General features: G+C 43.8%; 1 protein-coding gene across 1 annotated transcript; it reads right to left on the bottom strand.

Moving 5' to 3' along the window:
* Positions 1 to 8,918: 8,918 nt before the first annotated feature.
* Positions 8,919 to 14,654, bottom strand: LOC139837767 (uncharacterized). The gene is made up of 4 exons (XM_071827034.1): positions 14,612 to 14,654; positions 13,408 to 14,444; positions 9,066 to 9,508; positions 8,919 to 9,012 (listed from the first exon to the last, which is right to left on the bottom strand). The coding sequence occupies exons 1-4, from the start codon at positions 14,652 to 14,654 to the stop codon at positions 8,919 to 8,921; spliced, it is 1,617 nt and encodes a 538-aa protein (XP_071683135.1).
* Positions 14,655 to 15,244: the final 590 nt, after the last annotated feature.

Genomic DNA, 15,244 nt, shown 5'->3' with positions numbered 1-15,244 from the left:
ATGCAGTCATTAATGCATGCATGTATCTTTTGCACATCTAATCCTAGAGGGCAGACAATCTTCTTCGCTTCGTACGTACTGGCGGGCAATTCGTTACCCCTTGGAAGCTTCCTCTTAATTATTGTCAGCAACTTTCCAAATCCTGAGTCAGTGACACCGTTCTCTGCCTTCCATTGCAACAATTCCAGGTGTCTTTGCCTAGCTTTTTATGGCCATCTTCGCAAGTTGGGTATAACAATTTGTTGTGATCTTCTATCATCTTGTCGAAGGCCAACCTTTCCTTTTCAGTTTCACATTCTCTCCTTGCATCAGCAATGGCCCGGCCAAGATCATCATCAGCAGGCTCATCTGGTGCCTCTTGATCTTCTACTTCATTGTCTTCATTGCCTTCTGCAGTATCATCGTATTCAGGGAAATTGGGATAACCGTCATCATCCTCTTCCTCTTCGTCATTGTCTTCCATTATAACCCCTCTTTCTCCGTGCTTGGTCCAACAATAGTAACTGGGCATGAAACCGGATCGCAGAAGGTGGCTGTGAATGAGTCTCGTGTGAGCGTAATTTACGGTATTCTTGCAGTCCACACATGGACAATACATGAAGCCACCATGTTTGTTTGCCTCCGCCACGGCCATAAAATTATCCAGGCCCGCAGTGAACTCGTCAAACCGTCGGTCAATGTACATCCATTGCCGATTCATCTGCATGATATAATTAAGCTGATCAAAACCATTACATAACATCACGATGTATATATACACATGCATTTTATCAATTGCAGATGAAAAGGATAAAGTTGTTAACCCCGATGAAGAAGAAAAAAGCAAGTTAAGTGTGGCTTGATTTGTGTAAACTCAAGTGGCAAATCCTCTTAAGCATTTCATCGAACACCTCTTGTGCATGTGAAGAAGAGAGAAGAGCAATACACCCCTCTTGTGAAGAAAGTGAAAAAATGGCCAAGTGTGGCTCAAACTTGGGCTGGGGCAAGGTTATATAGCTAGAGGCGGGGCCTTTGGACCCGGTTTGTATTACAAACCGGGACTAAAGGGTTCCCCACGACTGACACGGCCTGCCGCGCCCTGCGGTGGACCCTTTAGTCCCGGTTTGTACTACAAACCGGGACCAAAGGCCACTACCGGACAAGCTCCAGCGGGTGGGGTCGTCCTGGGCCAAACGAACCGGGACCAATGCCCCCCATTGGTCCCGGTTTGGTTCAGCACTGGGACTAAAGCTTGGGACCAAAGGCCTCTTCTCCACTAGTGCATGTTCCTTATTCTGCCAATACGTCAAAGATTTTGGTCGTCTCCTACCGCGCCAACTTGGACCAGAACGGGCCAAGCCCAATGAAACACAACATCAAGTCCATCCTGCGTCCTGGCTCCACTCCTCCCTGCCCCCGCCGCCGACTAGGGGACGTCCCCGGTCCTCTCATGCTCGCGTCCAGGTCTTCGAGCGCCGGCGCCGCCACGTTCTGGGCCTCCTCCGGCCGAAATACCCCGAGTCAGCAATGCTCCTACTGTACCTCGCTCGCCTTGCATCCCATAACGAGCGCACCACCGTGATGAGCGCTGCCGCCACTTAGGGTTCGGGCGCCGCCACCTCATCCTTCCCCGCCGCAATACCCATCCTCCTGCCTGCCTTCCGCCCTGCCCCGAGTTCCCATCCTCCAGTTCGCCTTTCGCCGCTACCTCATCCTTCCCGCCGCAGCATCCATGTGCCGCCTGCCGCCTGACCGGAGTTCCCCGCCGCCAGGCCGCCTCCCTCCTTGGTTACTACCAGTCGTACGAGCTGCTGCGCCTGTAGCTCGACCACCGCAACAAGGAGCTGTTGCGACCTCGACCAACTACGTCACCGTGCTATACATCAAGGGGCTCAACCCCGATGGCGGCTAGGTATTGATCTGATTTTGACTTTCAATTTCAATTGATTGAATTGGTGATATCATTATGATGCTTGATGTGGAGCATTTTGGTAATCTGGTGTTTCTTGCTGATTGTATCATAAGGGGAGCCATAGCACATGATGGAACTCGAGTGAGCAACCAGACCGGAAGGAGGTCTGAGCATGAACACTTGCTTATTGGGAGAATGTTCAATAGATAGTCTACCCAAGAAAATTGACCTGTGTACAATTTTGTCAGCTCCATTTCTTTCTTTTCCTAGGCATATGTCATGCATTTACTTGCATTATCCTACTACTGCGGGTCTTAGGATCACATTTATATCTTGTAAGCTCTGTCTGAAGAGTATGAAATATCAAATATTAATGTGACAATTAAATAGATTAGAGAATTACACCATTTCATACAAAAAAAAAGGAGAAGGATATCGTCTCTATGTTTATGTATCAACACTCTTATTTTTTCACATGTTCAATGTTGTAAATCCAGGGAGTGAATAATCAAGAAAAAAATGTATGTATATACAATCCAATCAATGGTTATTTGTTCATATAGTTTACTGTTAAAAATCATTGGACTACAGATCCATGGTATAAAAGTATTAGAAAAAATTAGCATGGAAAGATGTCTAACAAATTTCACTCAAACTTTAGTTTAACGAGAAAGCCTGCATTCATGATTATTACACAACAGACTGCCAAAACTGTAAATGTCTGCATTCTGTCCTTCCAGTCATACTTGGACTCTTGGCATTTCAATTTAACAATTTATGAGCTAAAGAGGATTAGTATCCTTTAGGATCTTCTTTGGAGGGTTTTCTGTTTGTAGCTTGCTAGATATGTTAAAAATGTGCCATTGGTATTTACAGTAGTATATGAACTGAAGTTGCCCTTCACCAACCCATGCACCTCCTCCATTTTTTCCCTGGATTCATCTATTTGATTTGTGACCTTGCCATCTTCTTCCTGCAGGCTCTCTTGCAGTACCCAGGGGCAGTGGTACGACAAAGAGTTGGGAGACGGGACGCGAGAGCTGGTGCATGAGAGGCAGAAGTTCATACGGTGAGCCTTCTCCATCTCAGCATTTGGTTTCCCTTCTATTTTTTACTTTGCGGATAATACACCATTTAGATTTTGTTTTCATTATATATTACCCAATTCGTAATTATCAGGGTAACTTTCTGTGATATAGAATGAGCTGCGTGATGATGTGTTGCTTGTATTTGCAAACAAACAAGATATTCCTACTGTCATGAATGCGGCTGAAATAGTTGACAAGCTTGGTCTGCACTCCCTGTGCCAGTGGTGCCGGTAAGAAATTTCACACCCAATGATGCATATCAGCTTCCTGGTGTCTGTTAAGGACATGTTGCCAACCTTCCAGTGTCTACCATACAACGTAAACCACTGATAGAAGAAGTATACGACTTCAGTATCTTTTCTAAAGAACTTCAGGAGGACCTACGTAATTTAATGATCACAACTCTTGTTTCATCATGTGCAGCTCTTTGCCTATTGCATTATATGTTGCAAAGGTTTTTTAGCCGCAGCTTGTAGAATCACTATTGCATTTGCTTGGGCTTGCATTCAAGAAGCTCACTATTGCAACACTCAAAACTTTGATGCCAAGGTGGAGGCTACGGTAAGTTTTGACATGCATAGTGGAGCTGCTCCCGAGATTCTGATTTTGCTGTCTGTAGATCCAATGGTTGGTCCACTTAAATCACTGGCCAGCAATATCTCTTTGATTTGTTACGGTGGTTGAACTGCAGTTTGGAGAACACCTTCAGGTATGAACCTTATATGTCTTGCTCAAATTTACACTGTCTGAATACCAACAGTCCTGAATTGGTTCTGTCATTTTGCAAGCCTCCCTTCCGAGGCAAATTAAACATTCAGAAATGGTGATGATGTGGTTCCTCACTTAAAATGTCCACTTTTACACTATAATTATTTTCATGCTCTGTTTGCAGTTGTATCCATTTTTTTGTGTGTGATGCTGATGTTGGTCTCGTGATCGACCCACTTTAGGTGCGCAAGTGTGCCATCACCATCAGATCTCTCTACGCTGTAGATGCCCCTCACTGTTACATGCTCAGGTTTTAGGAGGTGGTGCTGATGTATGCCAGAAACGTGACCCAACCCTCCAGCTCGAGCTGCAAGTACAAGTACCGCAACCACCTGGGAATGTTGTCTCACAACGGCTCTAATGAGCTATTCACTGGCGACACGCAAGCCGAGAACACCAATGGTGCACACTTCAGTTTCCCGGCGCAGGTTGAGGAGTAACATCGCATCCATCCCAAGAAAGAATCCTTCATGTTTATGAGGTTGGAATTCGTATTGGATGGCCTGGAACACAGGTAAATGGACTAGGATTCGACACATGGAAGTTTTAAATCCGCACAGTTTGATGTTAGATGATCAAATAATTATTGAGATGTTGACCTTTTATTGCCTTCGTAGATTTGTTTGAAATATATAGCTGGCTTTAGTTTTAAAATATAATTTCCATGTTTATTTTCTGGTAATAGTTTGTTCGATTTTTCTTGCGTATCTAAAATACATTGGGTATAGCTGCAGAGAATCCTGATAAATTCTGAGTCATACCTCTTGCTGCTGGATCTAATGTGACTTTTCTAGCTGATCACATAAAATTGTCTTGTGATATTATTCCTATTCACCTTTATTTCAAATATAAAACATTTAGTAGTAGTATATGTATGAATCCCTGGTGCCGACACGGCGCGTCTCCTTGAGTAGCTCTTTGCTCTCACACCCAATTTATTCCATTTTTTTTAATTTCCATCAGCATGTGTATTCTTATTACAACTATCCTTTGTCTCTTAGTGTGGAACTAATTCAATAGTCATTTTACATAATCATGTCTCTGTTTTGGTAAACTGATTGAAAACTTGGACTGACAATGACTATACAGTGATGATAAGAAGCTTCTCCGCAGAAATCTGAAATTCTTGAGAGGGTGGTAGGGCTCTTCGATTGAGTGCTTTGGCCTTGTTGAGGCTAGGTGCTCTTTCAAGATTTATTGACATGTGGAGCTGTGCATTTGTTGATTGGTCGCTATATGTGGCAAGATGATACAGGACAGTGAGAGCCTGTGACCTGTGACGGGAAGAGAGTGATGAATTTGTGTGTGGCATGTACTTATTTATGGGCAAATGTGAATCTTACTTCTTTTTGAAGCTGGACTACTTTTGTGTGACTAATGACGGTGATGGTGAGAGTTTTAGCAAGTGTCAATTATTTTTCTTCTTCTATTTCGTATTTAATTATTGTGTTTTTCTATAACCGATGAATACATGTTCTATTTACTTTCATGTTACTTAGGCTGACTCCTAAGGTTGGCACCTATATGAGCACAAGGAGCATGTTGTGATCTGTTTGTAGTTACACTTCTCTTTGTATTAAGATATAATTATGGTTTGGAAGTTAACTTTCTCTAATCTAAATTAATTGACTTCACTTTGTTTAGATACAAATGCATCTAGACTATATTTAATAACTAGATATGGATCGGAGGGAGAATATAAATATTACATTTTAACATGTCGATTAGTATGGAATGTTTGAAAAAATTATGTTTACGGGTATGATGGTGATATAAACTTGAGGCATGTACTGATTGGATTGTAGGGAATGGAAGCAAGCTTAACACAGTTAAGCAATCATGTGAACACACATAAATTAGGACACATATTTTAATTTATTATCTATAAAAAAAATCCTATCCCGTGGCAACGCACGGGCAATTGTCCTAGTTTTATAGAAGAGAAAACAGAATGGTAGGTATTAAGGAAAAAAATCAGGGTTCTCAAAATGAAGGAGAGAAGGAAAGCAAGTCCATATCCAAGCACACGGTGGAAAAAAATCCCGTTTATCTTGCCTTACCGTGTATAATATAACATAAATTGCTCTGGAGTTAATGATTTACCAAAACAAACCCACGCCCAGCTCGCAGAAAATAAAATGTCCGGCCGGCTATCCACGATTTCTGGGAATGAGATTAATCGACACACGTAATTGGCTAGCATAAATTGTCCATGTATATCGCTGAAGCCATATTAATTTATTTTTCCTTTTGAGTCAGATTACTCACACTTTGTTATTGCTGAAGAAAACAGAATAGCTGCGTGAAACTTACTCACACTTTGTTATTGCTCTGGAGTATTAAGGAAAAAAATCATGGTTTCTTCAAATGAAGGAGAGCAAGGAAAGCAAGTCCCTACCCAAACCAACGGTGAAAAGGAAATCCCGTTTATCTTGCCTTACTGCGCGTGGCAAAAATTGCTCTGGAGTTAATGATCTTCCAAATAAACCCACGCACAGCTACCAGAGAAAATCAAGCGTGCAAGGTTTCTTATTTTACGTGCCATGTCACCAATCCGTGGTAACACATGATCTGGACGGTCCATCATCAAGTAAAGGCATCTCCTTGATAACTATGGATGGATGGATTGAAACAGAAGCTATCAGCAAGAAATGGCGGGAGGCGAAAAACAGCAACAAAAAAGTGGCGCCAAAGTTTCGAAATTCGAACAAAAACCTCCAACCTTAGTCTTCTCTTGCAGTCTATAAATATTAGATGGGGTGGAACCAACGCGTGCGTCGTGTGTGACGACTTAGACTTAGACTCTTTACACGTCGAGGAGAGAAGAGGAAAGTATAATGCTTGTTTTGGACCTGAGAATGGATAGTTGCATGTGTCTAGTAGCTATCATATATGTTAGCATAATCTAGCTTGATTAGTGCATGGGTCAGTTTGGTTCCGGCGGCTGCAGCAAGTCCGCATCATTACAACTTAACTTTCTCAGATTTGCTTTTGTCTAATAATATACACTCTTTTTTTCATGATTTGCCATAACAAATTGTGTAGCTATCGATTATGACATCTTTTCTTTGCCGAACTGTCATTTTGAGGTGCGGCCTATACCAACATGGGTGTTTTGAGCATTTCCTCCAGTGATGTATGTGCCAAAAACTTTTGTGGTTGACAACCTAATTCTTTTGTATGCATCTGATGGTAGCTGTGTACCGATCCGAGCAATAGATTCCACCGAGTTGTGAAAAGATGACCAAATATTCGCTCCTCCTAATCACCCGAATGCTTTATATGAGGTGCACCTCATTTGAGTTAGTTACTTGATGTGGTCAGGAAAACGAATCACCGGAATCTTAGAAAATAAAACGGAATAGCTGTGTATTAAGGAAAAAATCACGGTTTCTTAAAATGAAGGAAAGCAAGGAAAGCAAGTCCCTACCCAAGCCAACGGTGAAACAGAAATCCCGTTTGTCTTGCCGCGGGTGGAATAAATTGCTCTGGACTTAATATTCTTCCAAACAAACCCACGTTCAGATACCAGCGAAAAATCAGGCGTCCGAAAGACTATCCACGACTGACGACTCCTAGGAATGAGATTAAATGTTGAATATACACTAGTGGAAAACAGGCTTTTTGATCCGGGTGGTTAGGGCCTTTTGTCGCGGGCGGCCAGCCGCGACAAGCAAGGCGCGATAAAAGGGTGGCCTTTTATCCCGGGTCACTTACGACCCGCGACATAAGGTCCACCACGTGGCAGCCGCGGGGCGCGCAGGGCACAGGCCCTTTTGTCGCGGGCGGTATTACCACCCGCGACAAAAGGCCCTCTACGTGGCGCGCGCACAACGCTTCTGCTTTAGGGTTTGAGGGGTGCAGCACCCCTCCCCCCCGCCACCGACCGCCTGTTATTTCATTTTTTTCGTCCGAAAATAAAAGTTGCATATATTTGTACGCTACTAGAAGTTGTACACATTCATTCATTATATATATATATAGATCGATCAAACAAATATTGGAAGCAGAAGTCGATTCCCCTTACACATATTCGTAGGTTCCCTACATATATACATGGAGCTCACGATCGACAAACGGTACTAACGACCGTCTATTTGGAGGTAGAACAACTATCTGGACTAAACAAGCCTTTGTTGTTTATGACTTCTCTAACCAAAAGTCCCGCCAGTTCCTCCGCGATTCCTAGTGCGTGTTCCTTTGGTTGGAGTCTGTCCCGCATGAAGTCGACCTATATACGAAAATGAGATGAGTATGACTATATCAGTCTTGATAACGAAATATTGATGATAATAAATAAAGTTGTGAATGTTATTGCTTACGTCGAATTTATTTCTGTTCTGCTTCTCAGTGGTTAACATGCGAATGGACTCGCAAACGTAGTATCCACATAGATTCGTCCCTTGTGGCTGCTGGGGGCACGGTACAGGATTAAATGTTAGCTTCTTTGCAAAGGTAATCTCCTTATGAACATTCTTCAAAGCTTGCCAAGCCCTGCCATGCAAAAGAATGATTGAATGAGTGGATAATTAATTGATATCTCACGAAAGATAAAGCGCGGCGATCTATATATGTATCAGATGCAATCACCTTGCTAAAATTATATATGTATCAGATGCAATCACCTTGCTAAAATTAATATTGTACGGACTATGCATATATATATAGTCGAGAAAATAGTTGCTAACCTTTTTGGATCAAAAAGAGGAGAAATCTTATCAAATAAAACCAAGTGGCATCCCTCTGACAAGCATTCCATCAAACACCTCTTGTGCACATGTAGAAAAAATGAGCTAGCATACACCTCCACCTTCACCACCAAGGAAAAAATGAGGTGGGGGGTGGCTGGCTGCTTCTATATATATATATAGGGGGGGACATTTTGTCGCGGGCCGTATTACGACCCGCGACAAAAGGGGTGGCCACGTCGCTCCTACCCCTTTTGTCGCGGGTCGTAATACGGCCCGCGACAAAAGGCCGCGACAAAAGCCTCCGCGCGCTCCACATGGTTTCGGGGCGACGTGGCCAGGCCATTTGTCGCGGGTGCAGGCGCGCCCGCGACAAAAGGCTCCCACGGAAGCCCTGTTTTCCACTAGTGATATTAGCAATTTTCCCATGATTTAATCAAATAAAACATTGGATAAAACATGACTAAAAGGTTTGAGATTAAACTAGTCATGCAAATCACCATAGAGTAAAGGAGAAACATGTCTAAACTGATTGAGAAGAGCAATATGTTTGCTGACAATGAACCTGAACTCGTTGCTAAGAGAAGAAAGAGGATAATGATCTCATAAAAGGAAAGCAAGAACACATACGGTCCAGAAGAGGAACCAGTGTTGCCGTTGTCGCTGTTGAGAGCCATGTCGCTGAAGAGGTTGCTGATGTCGGGGAAGAAGTCGTCGTTGGGGAAGTAGTCGTCGGCCTCCGTGTCGATGTTGAAGCCAGCAGTCGCGGTAGAACGCTCCCCAAAAACCTTATCGCCTCTCTCCCGTACAGGATCACAAGAGACGGGGTTCCGGAGGCCTGCTGTCCCGTCCAGCGGTGCACGCCGATAGACGGGATGGAGAAGTCTTGAGCGGCGGCGCAAAGCTCTGGAACCGAGTGGTAGGCGCATATGGTGCTGTGTCTCGTAATGTATCTCTGGAGAGGAGCGACCTCTTTTATAGGCACAGAGAAAGGAGCTGAACAGGCCACGCGAGGAAATGAAACGAAGGGCCAGGGAGGTGAACCGAACAGGCAGCAGCCGAAGCTGAACAGCCTACGTATTCAAAACCCACTGAAAAACGTTTCAGTTTCTAGCGTCTGTTCATATACCCGTTCATGAGTGGCAAAAAGAAAGAGAGAGAGGCTCTCGGCTCGAGGCATTCCCGCAAACCGCGACGTGTCGAGACGAGCGAGCGGCGGCGTCGTCGGAGGAGGAGCGCGCGTGTGGTCAGCTCCTATTTCCTCCTATTATTTCTCTCTTACAAAAGGTATGAAGAGCTCCCCTTATAAGCTGCTCCAACTCTTCTTCAACTAGCAATGTGGGACTAAACTTTTGTCCCACCCCTACCATGCATGAATGGGCCATGTGGGCCTCTAGGATTTATTAGGAATTTCTGGAATATTTATTGTGTTGATCCAATATGGGCCAAAATTCCAACAATCCCCCACCAGATCCTAGAGGCACATAGAATTTGCCTTTGGTTCCAAAACATTGTTTTATATACCGGTACTATAGCGAAGACTGTTAAGTTGAACTTTCGCCAGAACTCTATGCTACACTAGACTGCTACTTGAACAGTGGACTAAGCCTTGAACTGCAAGTTTTCTGCTAATCTAGCTTCACAACGAGCCTTGACCGGTACTAGGCTGTCGCAGGGCTTCCCCGCGGGTGGAGCTTATGCGTCATACTCCATGGCCTTTCATGAGTTTATTAAAAAGCACCCAACTCTCATAGGTTGCGACGTTTTAACAACCAAACTCATATAGGTGTGTTCTTCAACGGATGTTCTGCAGGACAACATCTGTGCTTAAATAAGCAACTTACAACACATTAAGATAAATCAGCCTACCGTGCAGATTAAGAAAGTATTGCATCTTATACGGAGTGGTATCATACAAGGAGTAAGGATACTTTCCTCTCAGTTGACATACAGCTTGTCTCCCATTTCTATTTCACGGGATCTCCGATCACATAGAATGGGTTACCACTGTGGACAACTTAAACGGTGGGTCTCATACCCATCTCCTTTGATGCATTATCTATCACGTTACGTGATAGACCCTTCGTGAAGGGGTCTGCCAAATTTCTAGATGTATGGATATAATCCAATGCAATAACTCCGGAGTTTCTCATTTTTCTGACAGATTTTAATCTCCTCTTCACATGCCTTGATGACTTCATATTATCCTTAGAACTGTTAACCTTGATGATCACAGTTTGATTATCACAGATCATTGGGATAGCGGGTATTGGTTTCTCAACCACGGGTAAGTTCATCAAGAGTTCACGAAGCCACTCTGCTTCAACAGTGGATGTGTCTAGTGCTGTGAGTTCTGCTTCCATTGTTGACCTCGTTAAGATGGTCTGCTTGCAAGACTTCCAAGAAACAGCGCCACCACCAAGTGTAAATACATATCCACTAGTGGCCTTAATCTCATCAGCATCAGAAATCCAGTTTGAATCACTATAACCCTCTAGTACCCTCGGATACCCGGTATAGTGAATGCCATAACTCACAGTGCCTTTTAGATAGTGCATCACTCTTTCAAGAGCATGCCAGTGATCATCACCAGGATTTGAGACAAATCGGCTAAGTTTGCTCACAGCAAAGGCGATGTCAGGCCTCGTAGCGCTAGCCAAATACATCTCTAGCAGACGTTTTATTCTTTCTAAGCAGCACACTAGGATCATAAGGCGTTGGACAAGACTTGCAATCGCTATACCCAAAACGACTCAAGATCGTTTCCACATAGTGAGATTGAAGCAGTGTAATCCCACCATTGTCATCCTTCAACAGCTTGATGTTTAAGATTGCATCAGCTACCCCAAGATCCTTCATCTCAAAACAGCGAGATAAGAAATCCTTGGTCTTATTGATGATATTCAGGTTGGTTCCGAAAATCAGTATGTCATCGACGTATAAGCAAAAAATGACTCCTTCGCCCCCACCATGGCGATAGTACACACATTTATCAGCTTCATTTACAACAAAGCCTTCAGCAGTTAAAGTTCTTTCAAACTTCTCATGCCACTGCTTAGGTGCTTGCTTGAGACCATATAAAGACTTCAATAATTTGCACACCTTTCCTTCTTGACCATTTACTACAAATCCATCTGGCTGGTCCATGTAAATTTCCTCATCCAACTCTCCATTTAGGAAAGTTGTCTTAACATCCATTTGATGAATGAGAAGACCGTATGAGGGAGCCAGTGATAGTAGTACTCTAATGGTAGTAAATCTAGCTACAGGTGAGTACGTATCAAAGAAGTCTTCACCTTCCTTTTGGGTATAACCCTTGGCCACAAGAAGTGCCTTGTACTTTTCAATTGTACCATCAGGCCTAAGCTTCTTCTTAAACACACATTTACATCCTACGGGTTTGCACCCATAAGGACGATCAGTAATCTCCCAAGTTCCATTAGCCAAAATAGAATCCATCTCACTTCGGATAGCTTCCTTCCAGTAGTCAGCATCTGGAGATGCATAGGCTTCTGAAATAAAAGTGGGAGTGTCATCCACGAGATACACAATGAAATCATTACCAAAGGACTTCGCAGTCCTCTGTCTCTTACTCCTTTTAGGAGCTTCATTGTTATCCACCTCCAGATTCTCAAGGTGTTCTATCAGAATGGTGGATTCAGGAATTCTAGCGAATTCCTGGATAGATGTACTAGGCATCCCCTAATTCGATGAGCTAGGCATATCCTTCATGGGAAATATATCCTCAAAGAAAGTTGCATCATTCGACTCCATGATTGTACCAACATGCATGTCGGATACCTCAGACTTTACTATCATGAATCTATAGCCAATGCTATGAAAAGCATAGCCCATAAAAACACAATCAACAGTTTTTGGTCCAAGCTTGCGCTTCTTGGGAATTGGCACATTGACTTTGGCCAAACATCCCCAAGTTCGTAGGTAAGAGAGTTTCAATCTCCCCATTCCTCGAATGGATTTATCTCCTTATTCTTTGTGGGAACTCGGTTTAGGACATGACAACAGTCAATATCGCCTCCCCCCACCATGCCTTGGAGAGACCCGATGTGTCTAACATGGCGTTAACCAAATCAGTTACAGTGCGGTTCTTTCTTTCGGCCACCCCATTTGACTGAGGTGAGTAGGGAGGCGTCCTCTCATGGATTATACCATGCTCCGCACAAAATGAGTCAAACTCATTGGAGAAATACTCTCCACCACGATCAGACCTAAGTCGCTTGATCTTTCGTTCAAGTTGATTTTCTGTTTCAGCTTTATAGATTTTGAAGAAACTTAACGCTTCATCCTTCGATTTCAGAAGATACACATAAAAATATCTAGTTGAGTCATCAATGAACGTCATGAAGTATTTCTTTCCACCTTTTGTCAACACACAATTCATCTCGTAAATATCTGAATGTATGAGTTCTAGAGGTGCCAAATTTCTTACCTCCGCAGTCGTATGAGACTTGCGAGGTTGCTTAGCTTGAACACACACTTGACACTTAGAACCCTTTACATTAGTGAAACTTTGGATTAAATTCAGTTTAGCTAGCCGCGTCATACAACCAAAATTAACATGACAAAGACGTGAATGCCAAACATTTGTCTCAATGTTGATGCAAATATGATTAACAACTTTATTACAAACGTCTGACAAGGATAGGCGGAACAAACCTCCGCACTCATAGCCTTTACCAACAAAGGTTCCAAATTTTGACACAACAAATTTATTGGACTCAAACACAATCTTGTAGCCATCACGACACAGAAGCGATCCGCTAACAAGATTTTTATTGATAGAAGGGACATGATGCACGTTCTTCAGGCGCACGATCTTCCCCGAAGTGAACTTCAGATCGACCGTACCAACACCACGAACAGTAGCATGCGATCTGTTGCCCATCAACACGGAGGAAGTCCCTGCGACCTGATAAGAAGAAAACATGGAGATATCAGCACAAACGTGTACATTGGCACCTGTGTCAATCCACCATTCAGGAGAATGACATATTGAAAGGACAGTAGGAAATATACCATACTCAGCATCCTTCATCTCAGTGTCTCCAATGACAACATTGGCCGTCTTGCCTCCATTTCCTTGCTGACGCTTGTCAAAGCGGTTTGGGCAATTGGGAGTCCAATGATCAGGATCACCACAGACGTGGCATACTCCTTTCTTCTTATCGGTCTTCCTTTTGAAATTGGTAGACTGTGAGGCCTTGTTCTTCCCATCAAATTTTCCTTTGCCATCATACTTGTTCTTGTTGTTGGACTTGTAGGATTGGAAGTTCTTCTTCTGTACCAAGTTGGCACTAGAACCTCCATCAACACCTCGAGCACGTGTGTCTTTTGCCCTTGCCTTTTCTTCCACGTCAAGAGACCCAATGAGATCCGTAGTGGAGAACTCTTGTCTTTTGTGCTTCAGAGAAGTAGCAAAATTCCTCCATGAAGGAGGAAGCTTGGCAATGATACCTCCGGCAATAAACTTGTCCGGCAACACACAAGTGAACTGCTCAAGTTCCTTAGCAATGGACTGTATCTCATGAGCCTGCTCAACGATGGAGCGCTCATTAGTCATCTTGAAGTCATAAAATTGTTCCATGACATACAGTTCACTGCCCGCATCCAAGACCCCAAACTTGGCCTCGATTGCGTCCCACATATCCTTGCCCGTAGAGATGGACAAATACGAGTCAACAATGTTCTCGCCAAGAACGCTGATGATAGCACCCCTCAGAAGGGTGTCGGCATCCTCAAAAGCTTTCTCCTCGAGGGGAGTAATCTCTCCTTCAGGCTTGCCCTTAGTGGCGTCAAAGCATCTCATGGTTGTAAGGCAGAGAATAGCTCTCGCACGGCACCTCTTGTAATTCACGCCCTCGAAAGGAGGAGGCTTAAGAGATGAACCAAAGCTAACTGGGGAATAATGCCTATAAGGTTTTTGGATTCTTGAATATATTAGCAATTTTCCCCATGATTTAATCAAATAAAACATTGGATAAAACATGACTAAAAGGTTTGAGATTAAACTAGTCATGCAAATCACCATAGAATAAAGGAGAAACATGTCTAAACTGATTGAGAAGAGCAATATGTTTGCTGACAATGAACCTGAACTTGTTGCTAGGAGAAGAAAGAGGATAATGATCTCATAAAAGGAAGGCAAGAACACATACGGTCCAGAAGAGGAACCAGCGCGTTGTCGCTGTTGAGAGCCATGTCGCTGATGTCGGGGAAGAAGTCGTCGTTGGGGAAGTAGTCGTCGGCCTCCGTGTCGATGTTGAAGACAGCAGTCGCGGTAGAACGCTCCCAAAAACCTTATCGTCTCTCTCCCGTACAGGATCACAAGAGACGGGGTTCCGGAGGCCTGCTGTCCCGTCCAGCGGTGCACGCCGACAGACGGGATGGAGAAGTCTTGAGCGGCGGAGAGAGGCATTCCCGCAAACCGCGGCGCGGCGCGACTTATCGTGACGAGGCGAGCGAGCGAGCGGCGGCGTCGTCGTCGGAGGAGCGCGCGTGTTAGAGTTGTATATACGGTTTGTATACTGTACGGTATTCTATACCAATGTATTCCTTGTTGTACAAGTTGATCATAATATATAAGCATAGCCAGCCGGTTGGGGTTAACCACGGCAAACAACTCCTTTTGACTTGGTATCAGAGCCAAGAAGTCTTGAGTTCAAGACACGGCTGGCGCAATATAAAATAAAAATATTGCAGCCCACTTTCGGTCCACGTTTAGGCCTGAGGGAGCCACACGTGAGGGGGAGTGTTGAAGTATAAATGCATTGCTTAATCTCTTCCATCAG

Source organism: Lolium perenne, chromosome 3 (genome assembly GCF_019359855.2).
Source record: "Lolium perenne isolate Kyuss_39 chromosome 3, Kyuss_2.0, whole genome shotgun sequence".
Lineage (NCBI taxonomy): Eukaryota > Viridiplantae > Streptophyta > Magnoliopsida > Poales > Poaceae > Lolium > Lolium perenne.
This window is presented reverse-complemented; position numbering and strand designations above follow the sequence as displayed.